The sequence below is a fragment of the Carcharodon carcharias genome, chromosome 6 (genome assembly GCF_017639515.1).
Source record: "Carcharodon carcharias isolate sCarCar2 chromosome 6, sCarCar2.pri, whole genome shotgun sequence".
Lineage (NCBI taxonomy): Eukaryota > Metazoa > Chordata > Chondrichthyes > Lamniformes > Lamnidae > Carcharodon > Carcharodon carcharias.
This window is the reverse complement of record NC_054472.1, coordinates 187,449,901-187,464,199: the sequence shown is the minus strand read 5'-3', so window position 1 is coordinate 187,464,199 and position 14,299 is coordinate 187,449,901. Positions and strand designations below refer to the sequence as shown.

The following is a 14,299-nucleotide window of genomic DNA, read 5'->3' as shown; positions in this document are numbered from 1 at the left end:
GACGGCAGATTTCTCTCCTTAAAAGGGCATTAGTGAGCCTGATGGGTTTTTACAACAATTGACGATAGTTTCGTGGTCACCATTACTGGGTCTAGCTTTCAATTCCAGGTTTTATTAAATGAATTTAAGTTTCACCTGCTGCCACGGTGGGATTTGAACCCATGTCCCTAGATCATTAGCCTGGGCCTTTGGATTACTAGTCCAGTGACATTTGTAAAGAAAATATCATTTTTTTTCCAATATTACTGTGGGATAGTGCGAAGCAGGCTTGTGGAGGCTGTATGTATGTTGTGTGCGTGGGAGAGACTAATTTAATTAGACGGAGGACAGACAAGGTTTAAATCATCAAAGGATTAGGTGTAAAACGAAGGCGTGAGCTAAGATGGGATACCAGTAGATACAGCATGAATCAGAATTTGCATTTGCAGATAGATAAGGAGTTGAATTATTGGCTGTTGAATTTCAAAGAGACATAAAAGGAAATTTTACAACTGGCAAAGATCATAAATAAATAAGGCAAAGTTTATTTTTATTTTATTAAAATCAATATATTTAAGATATTATTTTATTTAGATTTTTTTATTTTTCTTTTATTTGCTGGCTATAAAGACAAAATGAAAGATTTTTAAATTCGGGGAAAGGTAACTGTCAAAAGAAAGTTAAAACAATGGGTAAAGGTGAAAGGGAAGGAATATATTTAAAGGAAAGATTGGAAAGCTGTACGAGGGGTGTGTGGCCATGTGAGATCTTAAACAGTGTGTTGTGCGAGCGCAGTCTGAGCACGAAGCAGCTTTGAGCCACCCCAGAGAAGTGTCCGATTGTTCCAGAAAGCAAGGTTTTGTTACAAGTCTTGGATTTCCACTGTCGAGTGAGAGGGAGAAAGAAGCTTCTGAAATACCTTCGCAATAGCAACAGTGGGTGTTTGTGGTGATATTATTGGATGCTTTTTAGATTAAGAATCCATAGGGATGGTTCCCTGGGAAAAGGTGGTTATTTGTCAGTCCAGCCAGGTAGAAATCTTTTGGCAAATGTTATAAGAATAATTCTAACTGTGTAATCGCAAACTTGCGTGTTTGAGTTTTCTTGTCATTTATTAATAAATGTTATCATTTAATATTGTGATCGAGGACTCTTTACTTCTGACTTTAGTACACATATCTTCTCGCAATAAATACAAATTGCTAATCCGTTGTGACAGCCTGACCGAGTTTCCCTTTGGGATTTGGTCAGCCTGCCAAATATCATGTGCCATTAAAAACAAAGATTGCTCGATTGGTCTGGAGTCGGTGAATCTGAAGGCTACGAACATGAGAAGAACACTGAACATAGGAATTGGTATGGGGGGGTGGTGTGTGTGTGTGTGGGTGGGGGGGGGTGGATTTTAAAGTGGTTAAGAGTGCGAATATGGCTTTAGCAATTGCTAAGACTTTTCTGGGACTGGGAGATGTGTTTACAAAAGTGACCAGCGCTTAGTTAAGGGGATTGATAACAGATAAGATGCAGTTAGGATGGACTGCAGGGGGCGAGGAAAGTGGATGTAATTGAAGTAACAGCGCACCATTTGAAATCGAAGAGACACCTGAAGCTTGTGAGTCACAGCTGGAGGTAGTGAGACTTCAGTTCTAAAAGAAGAAGCTTGTAATCGAACAAGCAACAGGACTGAAAATAATTGAATTAGAGGCAAATGGAAAAATAAAATGAAGGGGAAAGAGAAGAAAAGGAAAAAGAGAGAGAGAGAGCATTTCAAAGAGAAATAGAAATGTGAAAGCTCGATCTCCAGAGGGAGAAATTAGTAATGGAGGAAAGTGAGAAGGAAAGATTGGCTTAAAAGGCCGGACTTTCAAAAAAAAAAGTGGGTGGGGGGGGGGGGGGGGGGGGGGGGGGGGGGGGGGGGGGGGGGGGGTGGGTTGGGGGGGGGGGGGGGGGGGGTGTGGGGGTGGGTTGGGGGGGGGCCTCAGATGCTGAGGAAGGTTCTGATGGCGAAACGACCACCTTCACCCCAAAACCCAGTGGGGAGATGTTTAAATTTGTGCAGGGTCCTTCCGAAGTTTGGGGGGAAGGGACAGAGAGGCATTCTTTATTTCATTTGAGAAAGGTCGCTAAACAAACAAAATGGCCGTAAGAAATCTGGACATTGCTTTTACAAAGTAGGTTTGCGTGTGGAGCTTATGGAGGTATGTGCATCGCTGTCAGAAGACGGTACCTGTGGATTGTGATGCAGTAAAAAGAGGCTTTTCTGAGTGTGTATGAGTTGGTTCCTGAGGAGCACAGGCAGGAATTTCGTAATGTAAGGACACAGCCTGGTCCGACGTATATTGAGTTTGAGAGAGTAAAGCAAAGTAATTTTGACCGGCGGATACAGGCATTGGAGAAAGAGACACCATATGCGGCGTTTCGAGGAGTAATCCTTTTGGAAGAATTTAAAGATTCAATTCCTTTGGCAGTGAGAACTCATGTGGAGGAACAGAGGTTTAAAACAGCTAGGCAAGCAGCCAGAGATAGCTGGAGATTATAAACTGGTCCACAGATCAAAACATGTTTTTCATCACCCTTTTAAAGGGAGAAGGATAGGAAGTGGGAAGGCGAAAGGAAGGCGAGTTAATCAGGGAAGTGAAGGGACAGCTGGGAATTCTCAGGAAATTTCTCCTCGAGACCAGAAAAGGAAGGTGCTGAGGGTGGAAGTGACACTCGAATACTTAAATGATTCCGTTGTAACAAGGCTGGGCACACAAAAGTCAATTTGTTGGAGGTTACGACGAAAACCTTAGTGCAGTAATTGGAACTCAGGAAAGTTCTGGAAACAAGAGTACCGTGGGTTTGGAGACCCCAGAGGCAGGGAAAAAAAAGTGGTTTGTGGACAGGCGGAGCAGGAAGGGTCAGTGGTAGCCAAAGAAGTGGGAACGTGTTTGCAACTTACCCAAGGGAGTTCTGAAGGGCCGGCTACAGAAATATTTAAAGATTTTAAATGCGAAGGGAAAGTCTATCCATCTAGAGCAGGCAAAGATAGCAACATTTTAATGGGCACAGGGACCAGTCAGTCCTTAGTGATATTTTGTTGTCCAGAGTGGGTATTGCAGGAAAGAGTATTCACAAGTGGGATTCAAGGAGACACTCAACATATTCCACTGAGCAAAGTAAATTTAAAAAGCAGGTTGAAAGCAGGAGTGGTGATTGTTGGAGTAGAGGGAAAAAAATGCCCATTGCAGGGGTTCAATTTATCCTGGGAAAGGATAGGGCTGGGGGGCGGGGGGTGGTCACAGAGGTTGGTGATGCCTACTGTAGCCGAGCAGCCTGTGGAGACGCAATCAACAGAGATGTTGCAGAAAGCACATCCTGGATTGTTTCCAGGTTGTGTAGTAACAAGGTCACGAGCTCACAGGTTGAAACAGGAAGAGGAAGAATCTAAGAGACAAAGAAAAGGATGTTGACCTCCAGTTAACTGGAACTGTCCTTGAAAAGATTGTTCGGGAAGAGGAGGTAGGAGAGAGTGAGGCTGAAATGTTGAGTTCAGAGAAACTAGTAGTGTTACAGCAGAAAGATCCATGAATGAAGCAGTTATACTAGACAGCTTATTCTGAAACAGAGGCAGAATGTATTCCAGACTGTTATTACCTTAAACAGAAAGTATTAATGAGGAAGTGAAGACCTCATGTTCCAGCAGATGAAAAGTGGGTGGTAGTACGTGAAATAGTAATATCATCTGGATACAGAAATTAAATATTAAGATTGGCTTATGAAATTCCAACAGCTGGACATTTAGGAATTAGGAAAACTCAGCTAAAATTCAAAAACATTTCTATTGGCCTGGACTGCATAAAGATTTAGTCAAAATCTGTCAAACATGTCAGGTGATAGGGAAACCTTGAGCAGTAATTAAACTTGCACCTTTAATTCCGATTCCAGCATTTGGGGAACCTTTTACTAGGGTCCTGATTGATTATGTAGGGTTCCGCCCTAAAACTAAAAGTGGAAATCAGTACCTGTTGACAATCATGGATGTGTCCACTAGAATTCCGGAAGTGATACTTTTACGAAATGTTACAGCAAAGGACGGTTGTAGAGGAGTTGACCAAATTCTTTACAAGGTATGGGTTACCAAAAGAAACACAGCCGGATCAGGGTTCAAATTTCACATCATAGCTATTTAAGGAAGTAATGAACAGCCTGGGAATAAAACAGTTTAAGTCCTCAGTTTATTACCCTGAATCACAAGGTGCTCCTCATGATATCCAGAAACGGCTGAAGGCACTAGATACTGCAAAGTCTATGGGCCCTGACAACATTCCGGCAATAGCACTGAAGACTTGTGCTCCAGAGCTTGCTGTGCCCCTAGCCAAGCTGTTCCAGTACAGCCACAACACTGGCATCTACCCAGCTGTGTGAACAATTGCCCAGGTATGTCCTGTACACAAAAAGCAGAACAAATTCAACCCGGCCAATTACCGCCCCATCAGTCTACTCTCAATCATCAGTAAAGTAATGGAAGGGGCCATCAACAGTACTATCAAACGGCATATGCTTGGCAATAACCTGCTCACTGACACCCAGTTTGGGTTCCACCAGGGCCACTCAGCTCCTGACCTCATTACAGCCTTGGTTCATACATGGACAAGAGAGCTGAACTCCCGAGGTGAGGTGAGAGTGACTGCCCTTGACATCAAGGCTGCATTTGACCGAGTGTGGCATCAAGGAGCCCGAGCAAAACTGGAGTCAATGGGAATCGGGGGAAAACTCTCCACTGGTCAAACCTAGCACAAAGGAAGATGGTTGTGCTTGTTGGAGGTCAGTCATCTCAGCTCCAGGACATCACTGCAAGAGTTCCTCAGGGTAGTGTCCTTAGTCCAACCACCTTCAGCTGCTTCATCATTGACCTTCCTTCCATCATAAGGTCAGAGGTCAGAAATGGGGATGTTCACTGATGATTGCACAATGTTCAGCACCATTCACAACTCCTCAGATACTGAAGCAGTCCATGTCCAAATACAGCAAGACCTGGACGATATCCAGGCTTGGGCTGACAAAAGGCAAGTAACATTCGCACCACAGAAGTGTCAGGCAATGACCATCTCCAACAAGAGAGAATCCAACCATCGCCCCTTGAGGTTTGATGGCATTACCATCACTGAATCCCCCACTATCAACATCCTGGGGGTTACCATTGACCAGAAACTGAACTGGACTAGTGATATAAATACTGTGGCTACAAGAGCAGGTCAAAGGCCAGGAATCCTGTGACGAGTAACTCGCCTCCTGACTCCCCAAAGCCTGTCCACCATCCACAAGGCACAAGTCAGGAGTGTGATGGAATACTCCTCATTTGCTTAGATAAGTGCTGCTCCCACAACACTCAAGAAGCTTGACACCATCCAGGATAAAGCACACGCTTGATTGGCACCCCATCCACAAACATTCACTCCCTCCACCACCGATGCACAGTAGCAGCAATGTGTACCATCTACAAGATGCACTGCAGCAACTCACCAAGCCTCCTTAAACTGCACCTTCCAAACTCACGACCACTACCACCTAGAAGGACAAGAGCAGCAGATAGATGGGAACACCACCATCTGGAAGTTCCCCTCCAAGCCACTCACCATCCTGACTTGGAAATATATCGCCATTCCTTCACTGTTGCTGGGTCAAAATCCTGGAGCTCCCTCCCTAACAGCACTGTGGGTGCACCTACACCACATGGACTGCAGCGGTTCAAGAAGGCAGCTCACCACCACCTTCTCAAGGGCAACTAGAGATGGGCAATAAATGCTGGCCCAGCCAGCGAAGCCCACATCCCACGAATGAATAAAAAAAAAAACTGAGTTTAAAGACTGTGATGAGGGCATATAGTCAAGACCACCCACAGGACTGGGATCAATGGATTCCATTCTTGTTATTTGCTATTAGGGATGGCCCTAACAAATTGACAGGATTTAGTCCTTTTGAATTAGTCTATGGTCAGGTAAGGGGGCCACTGAAGCTGATTCAGGAGAAACCAGTGGGTCAGAGCTCAGAACTTACTCTCCTGGATTGTGACAAAATTCAGAGAAAGATTGAACAAAGCATGTGAGGTAGCTGAGGAACATCTAAAGATATCACGGCAGGTGATAGGGAGAAATGCAAATAAGAGGGCAAAAGCTTGTAGGTTTGTTGCTGAAAAGGTGATGTTAGTCATGTTTCCAGTGTCAGGCGAACCATTAAAGGCAAGGTTCAGTGGTTCGTACTGGATTGAAAAAAAGAGACTGAGTGAAGCAAATTATTTAATAAATGCTCCAGATAGAAGATAGAAGCAGAAGATGTGTCATGCAAATATGTTTAAAAAGGTAACAAAAACAAAAATACCTGGAAAAACTCAGCAGGTCTGGCAGTATCTGCGGATAGGAGCACAGTTAACGTTTTGAGTCCGCATGACTCTTCAACAGAACTTTAATTGACAGGGAAGATAACCAAAAGGAGGTATTAGTAGTGGTAAATGGAGGTAGAAATGAAGGATTCTGAAATTCACTTTCCTCTAAACAAATTGGACAATGTTTAAAATCTCTAAAAGTGGCAGTGATCTCTTTACTTCTGACTTCAGTACACAAGCCTTCCCATAATAAATACAAATTGCAAAAGCGTCGTGGTATACTGACCAAGTTTCCCTTATGGGATTTGGTCAGCCTGGCAAATACCACCTACCACATCATAACACATAGCCCACCACACCATCATCTACCAACCAAAATGATTAAAAGCTAACTTAATTAGAAACTTGGCTCGGTGAGAAAGTGGGAAAACGTAGAAGTAGGACATGATGTAGAAAAGATGCCAAGGTACCGGGGCCAAGGGACAACTGTATCAAGTATGAAAGAGCACACTTGCAGCAAAAAGCCAAGGCCTTGAGGCTGTCTGTGGGAATTGCTGGTGCATATACAAACAAAGGATTGGGGAATGTCTCGGCCCCTCTAAGATGCAAGACCTTGAAGCTTTGAGATCAGAGACAGTGGAACAGAGATGGTTGTGAAAAACATTATGCCATGGTGTGACGGTCACAGGAAAGATACCTGATTGGCCAAGGACAGTACGCTGAAACATGGGGCTGAAGATGATTGGGGTGAGGGAGGAGTTAATTGGATAAGAGCCCGGATAAAAGAGGCCCTGACTTTGTCTCTGTGCGGTGGAGGAATCTAGAGACAAAAGTGCAAGAGAAGAACAAACAAGAGATAAGAGAAAGAGAGAGAAAGAGAGAGAGAGAAAAGAGAGATGAGAGAGAGAGATAAGAGAGAGAGAAATAGTGAAGAGCCTAAAGGTCAGAAGCTTCAAGAGGAGAAAGTCATCTTGTGCTCCCTGTCCAGACGTAATGCAGGATATATATAGCCCGTGTTACACTGTGAGTCACTGCCTGAGTTTATTGCTCAGCTTATCTGAAAATTTAATGGACTTGTTCTGACCATATCGCATTAAAGTAGTCTCACAAATGAACATTTGGCCAGGCTGTTCCCATAACAACCAGGGGTTCAGAATCCCTCCACAACCATAGAAAAGTTACAGCACAGAAGGAGGCAATTCGGCCCATCTTGTCCATGCCAGCCCAAGGACACCCCAGGTGCCCTTGCTAATCCCATCTTCCTGCACCCGGCCCATAGCCCTGCAGCTTACAGCACTCAAGGTGCAAATCCAGGTACTTTTTAAAAGAGTTTGAAGTTTCTGCCTCCAGCACCAACTTGGGCAGCGAATTCTAGACACCCACTACCCTCTGCGTAAAAAAAGTTCTTCCTCATTTCCCCCCTACACCTCCTGCCACCTATCTTGAATCTACGGCCCCTGGTTCTAGAATTCTCCATCACGGGAAACAATTTTATCCTGTCCGCTTTATCTATTCCCTTCATAATTTTGTACACCTCAATCAAGTCACCTCTCAGCCTTCTTTGTTCTAAGGAAAATAACCCCAACCTATCCAACAAATGATGCATGGAGTTTAAGTAAAAGACTCTCCTAATTATATGTGGTACCTTGGCCAACATTTATCTCTCGACTAACACCACAAAACAAATTACTTAGGTTATTGTTATATTATGTTTGCGCGAGCTTGCTATGTGCAAATTGGCTGCCCCGCTTCCTAAACTTCCAAAAAAATTACTTCATTGGCTGATTTATGTTGACTGAATAAGTGAAATTTCATGACATGGAATTCTAGTATTTTTGCTGATATATTGGAATTCCTTCTGGCGATTCTGATTGCAATTCCACGAGTAATGAACAACAGTGGCTTGGATTATGCTGCAAGTTTATCAGGAAAAATCTACCAATGCACTGCAAAAAAAAGACAAATAACTCACTTAAATTATGTAGGAAAAGAACAGGGAGAGATGCAGCAATTGTTACATTCTCCATGTTGACTTTCAGGGTTGATTTTGCCACCTGTAGTTCTGTACGTTCAATTCACAACCTACCTACCTGAACTGTGCAGGGCACAAGTGACAAGAGGTGGTAACAAACACCAGGGAATATTAGACTTTCCCGCTCGCAACTTTGGATACTGTCAGTTACATCAAAAGCATGAAGGAGGAAAGAGCGCATTGCCTCAATATGATACAATATGATATACCCAAAATCTGCCAACTTGTGAGGGATGGTCAAGGGAGACGACATTTCATGATTTAGTGGAAAAACCGAAGTGCTTTATTCTGAAGTGAGTAATCCTGACATTAAAATAATAACAGTCCTGTGTTAGGCTGGGACAGGAATCCACAAACCAGATACAAGCCACAGAAATGCCAGGACGGTGTCCTGTGTGTTAGGATTTTCTATTTGTCTACACTTTGTTTCTCTTAATAGGGAGGAATTCTGTGACACCAGTACTAGTGGTCAGTTAGATCGCTGCTAGATCAAAGAGACCAAAGTTATGATAAACACAAATATAAGATAGTCACCAATAATTCCAATAAGGAATTTAGAAGAATTTTCTTCCCTTCATTTCCCTATCAGCCTGTGGAGTGAGGATCTACCTGGTAAGATGAAGAGGCTCAAACAGGACATAAAACATTGAGAAACTTCAGAAGTATTTGCGCATGTCACTCAGAATCGTAAAATCACACAACGCAGAAGGAGGCCATTCAGCCCATTGTATGTGCTGGCTCTTTGAAAGAGCAATCCCCATTAATCTCACTCTCCCTGCTCTTACCTCATAGCCTGCAAATATTTTCAATTATTTATCACAATTTGCTTTTGAAAGTTACCATTGAATCTGCTTCCACCGCCCCTTCAGGCTGCGAGTTCCAGATCGCAACTCACTGTGCGAAAAGCAAAATTCTCCTAATCTCCCCCTCTGGTTCCTTTGTCGATCACCTTAAACGTGTCTCCTCAGGTTACTGATCTTCCAAACAGTGGAAACAGCTCCTCCTTATTTACTCCATTAAAAGAGTTCATTAATCTGAAAGAGACTTGTTTCCTTGCAAAATTGTTCCAATGTTGATCATAGCTAGCAAGTGATTTATTACCACTCCAGCCCCAAAAATTGGAATTTACTTAAACTGCATGGAAGTCATCCAACCTGCTCTACATTACTTAGAAATCCTTCCAATTTGAAGCTCTCTTAAATGAAGCTCTTTTTAAAAAACTTCAGTGTACATTAGCATATTTAAAATATGAGAGGGAGAAAAGAATGAGAATATGCGGACAGAGAGAGCGTGTGAACATACAAATTTATTTATTTTATTCCTTCATGGGATGTGGGCTAGGCCTGTCCCTAATTGCCCCTTGAGAAGGTGGTGGTGAGCTGCCTTCTTGAACTGCTGCAGTCCCTGTGGTGTAGGTACACCCACAGTGCTGTTAGGGAGGGAGTTCCAGGATTTTGACCCAGCGACAGTGAAGGAACAGCCGATATATTTCCAAGTCAGGATGGTGTGTGGCTTGGAGGGGAACTTCCAGGCGGTGGTGTTCCCATCTATCTGCTGCCCTTGTCCTTCTAGATGGTAGTGGTCATGGATTTGGAAGGTGCTATCTAAGGAGCCTTGGTGAGTTCCTGCAGTGCATCTTGTTGACGGCACACACTGCTGCCACTCTGCATCGATGATGGAGGGAGTGAATGTTTGTGGATGTGGTGCCAGTCAAGTGGGCTGCTTTGTCCTGGATAGTATCAAGCTTCCTCAGTGTTGTTGGGGCTGCACTTATCCAGGCAAGTGGAAATTGTTTCATCACACTCTTGACTTGAGCCTTGTAGATGGTGGACAGGCTTTGAGGAGTCAGGAGGTGAGTTAATTGCCGCAGAATTCCTAGCCTCTGACCTGCTCTTGTAGCCACAGTATTTATATGGCTAGTCCAGTTCAGTTTCTGGTCAATGGTAATCCCCAGGATGTTGATAGTGGGGAATTCAGCAACGGTAATGCCATTGAATGTCAAGGGGCGATGGTTATATTCTCTCTTGTGGGAGATGGTCATTGCCTGGCACTTGTGTGGCACAAATGTTACTTGCCACTTGTCAGCCCAAGTCTGGATATTGTCCAGGTCTTGCTGCATTTGGATATGGACTGCTTCAGTATCTGGGAAGTCGCGAATGGTGCTGAATATTGCAGCAAACGTCGCCAATTTTGACCTTATGATGGAAGGAAGGTCATTGATGAAGCAGCTGAAGATGGTTGGGCCAAGGACACTACCCTGAGGAATGCCTGCATTGATGTCCTGGAACTGAGATGAGTCACTTCCAACAACTACAACCATCTTCCTTTGTGCTAGGTATGACTCCAACCAGTGGAGAGTTTCCCCCCCCGATTCCCATTGACTCCAGTTTTACCAGGGCTCCTTGATGCCACACTCGGTCAAATGCTGCCTTGATGTCAAGGGCAGTCACTCTCACCATTGGGAGCAGGAGTAGACCATTCGATGCCTCAAAACTGCTCTGCCATTCTATAAGATCATGGTTGATCTAATTTTAACCTGAACTCCACATTTCTGCCTACCCCCAATAACCTTTCACCCTCTTGCTTGTCAAGAATCTATCTTAAAAATATTCAAAGAATATGCCTCAATCACCTTTTGAGGAAGAGAAATCCAAAAGTCTCACAACCCCTCAAAAATTTTTTTCCTCATCTCTGTCTTAAATCGGGCGACCCCTCATTTTTAAAAAGCGACCCCGAGCTCTAGATTCTCCCACAAGAAGAAATATCCTCTCCGCATTCACCCTGTTAAGACCCCTCATCTTATATGCTTCAGTCAGGTGATTCAGGTGAGAGATGAGCTTGGAGAGGCTCACGTGGAGCCCATTTCTCTGTTGTGACATCCCACATAGTCTGTCAGACCAAGCTGAAAGCATCTCTGACTATCCTCATCAAAAACCTCAGCTGTCAATCTCCTACCACTGAAACTAGCCCAACAGTAAAAGCAAAGAGCAGTCTGGAGATTAGACCCTAGCATTCCCTGCGCGTATGCAACAGGACACAGCAAGAGAAAAAAAAAACACCGAATAAAAAGTTATAGGCAAATATTACCATCAGAATAATACTGCTGGTTCATGCTCTCTGGGGTACCCTGCCCATGATTGAACTGCTCATTGTAGTATTCTTCCTGCCCTGCATATTGCTGAAGAGGACCTGGAAATAGGAACAGTCTCGTGTTAAGTGTGGCCTTTGCTGTTTGGTATTTCTTTATAAATGTGATGAATATATACAAAAACACACAGGTAGAGTGAGCTGGTAAAAATGAAACTTGGTATACTGTGTACACGACAGGTGCACATTCAAAGGATGCTTTCTTCAGAATATAAATAGCAAACAACCTCTTGATTTGCATCAAATAGTCCTGGCTTTCACAGATACACAATTGCTGGTTTTGAGAAAAAGCACACATCAGATCGCGCGTTAGGAGGAGGGGGATTTTCACATGAAGAAACAAGCAAGCAAACAATTTTATTACACATTCTTAATCTGCATTGGGTAGTTTTATTACGAAACATCCCTATGAGACTTGACCCCTTTAAAAAGTCCTAATTGCTTCAATCCTTTAAACGTTGATCAAGGGATGTGGGCTTTGCTGGCTAGACCAGCATTCATTGCCCTTAAGAAGGTGGTGGTGAGCTGCCTTCTTGAATCGCTGCAGCCCATAGGGCGTGGGTGTACCCACAGTGCTGTTAAGGAGGGAGCTTCAGGATTTTGGTCCAGTGACAGTGAAGGAATGGTGATATATTTCCAAGTCAGGATGGTGAGTGGCTTGGAGGGGAACTTCCAGGTGGTGGTGTTCCCATGTATCTGCTGCCCTTGACCTTCTAGATGGTAGAGGTTGTGGGTTTGGAAGGTGCTGCTGAAGGAGCCTTGGTGAGTTGCTGCAGTGCATCTTGTAGATGGTACACACTACTGCCAATCTACATTGGTGGTGGAGGGAGTGAATGTTTGTGGATGGGGTGCCAATCAAACAGTCTGCTTTGTCCTGAATGGTGTCAAGTTTCTTGAGTGTTGTTGGAACTGCTCTCATCCAGGCAAGTGGGGAGTATTCCATCACACTCCTGACTTGTGCCTTGTTATCGGTGGACAGGAGGTGAGTTACTCATTGCAGGATTCCTAGCCTCTGATCTGCTCTTGTAGCCAGAGTATTTGTATGGCCAGTCCAGTTCAGTTTCTGGGCAATGGTAACCCCCAGGATGTTGATCGTGGAGGATTGAGTGATGGTAATGCCATTGAACATCAAGGGGCGATGGTTAAATTCTCTCTTGTCCATAGTTATACAGTAGCTCCACAGGAGACTACAGTATTGCTGGTTTTAACGATTGCTTGGATGTCTGAAAAGACTATTGTCAACTATGACAAAGTTAAACTTTCAAAAACTGAATCTTTTCATTTACTCAGTTTGGAAGAGCAGTGAGGGTGTGGGGGAGGAGTGAACACATTAAAGATTTGTGGCAGGGAAAAATGACTCACTTTGGGGAGGTTGTCTCATACAGATTCCCCTTAAATGCATATATATTATTCACCTCAACCACTCCCTGTGGTAGTGAGTTTCCCATTTTCACCACTCTCTGGGTGAGAAGTTTCTCCTGAATTCCCAATTGGATTTGTTCCGGAGACCTGTACCGGCAAACTTCAAATGGAAACATCACCACTTATTCCATGATTTAAATTGCCCCAAAGCAATAAATGATAATAAAGATAGGTTGAAGGCTCATCAGTGACATCAGCTAAGCGCTGATGTGACAAATGAAGGACAAGGTTTCAACACAATCATAAACACACAACAGCTGTGGCCGTGAGTTCACAATTGGTGTGGAAAAGTGCAAATCTAACAGCTGAGAGCTAATTACCACTGGGATTTCAAGAAACGCTTTCCGTAATGCATTTGCAGTATGAATTATTCAATAATACACACACACAGGCAACAGGCTCACGCACATGGACACGGGCGTACTCTGATCAATCCGTTGGAACAGACTGAAGCCGGTAAGCGGCCATGCTGTTACAATACCCGGTGTAACATTTCTTGTCGAACTCACCTTGCTGAGCTGGTCTGTATGGAGGCATCTGTCTCTGTCCCATCATGTGATTTGCTTGGTTAACTGGATTCATCATGGCCATGGGTGGCTGGTTGGGATAATGCTGGCCCCCTCCCTGGGGCATGTTGTACTGCGAGGCAGATGGTTGCTGATGCATCATGGGACCTGGAAGGTACACAGTCATCGTTAAAGACGGTCCGCCACATCTACCACCTTACAGTGCAGGAGGCGGCGGCGGACACTCGGCCCTTCAGAGCCATGCTAGCTCTTTTCTAAAAAAAATAAAGGGGGGCCGCTCCCCGGCTCTGTCCCCATCGCCCCTGCAAATTACCTTGAATCTGCTGCACAGGAACAGGCCATTCGGCCCAGCTGGTCCATGGTGTTCCTGTTCCACACAAGCCTCCTTCCACCCCTCTTCATCTCACCCCATCAGCATATCCTTCTACTCCTTCCTTCCTCATACACTTCCCCAGCTTCCTTTATATAAGCCAATCGCCTCAACAACTGCCTGTGGTAGTCAGTTCAACACTCTCATCACACTCTAGGTCGAGAAGTTTCTCCTGAATTACTGGTTGGATTTGTTGGCGATTTCCCTCGTTTTCAAGTCTTTAACCGGTTCCTTTTTGTGAACTACTACTGAATCTGCTTCCACCGCCCTTTCAGGCCGAGTGTTCCAGGTCACAACAACTGTGTAAAAGAAAAAAATTGATTTCTATTCCCCATCCCTTGGCTTTTTTTTGCCAATTATTTTAACCCGATTCCCTTGCCAGTGAAAGCATTTTCTCCTTAGTTACTCAATCAAAGCTCCTCAATAACTGGGGAACTGGTACTGAAGCAAGTTAAGCAATT

General features: G+C 44.2%; 1 protein-coding gene across 1 annotated transcript in view; it reads right to left on the bottom strand.

Moving 5' to 3' along the window:
- Window positions 1-3,273: 3,273 nt before the first annotated feature.
- The window catches only part of LOC121278866 (protein SSXT-like), a 61,724-nt gene continuing 50,698 nt past the window's right edge, over window positions 3,274-14,299 (bottom strand). Inside the window, exons 6-9 of the mRNA XM_041189323.1 lie at window positions 13,451-13,615; window positions 11,460-11,561; window positions 9,158-9,165; window positions 3,274-3,402 (exon numbers count right to left, since the gene is read on the bottom strand). Coding sequence (XP_041045257.1) covers window positions 3,274-3,402; window positions 9,158-9,165; window positions 11,460-11,561; window positions 13,451-13,615 — 404 coding nt within the window. The remainder of the gene's footprint in view (window positions 3,403-9,157; window positions 9,166-11,459; window positions 11,562-13,450; window positions 13,616-14,299) is intronic.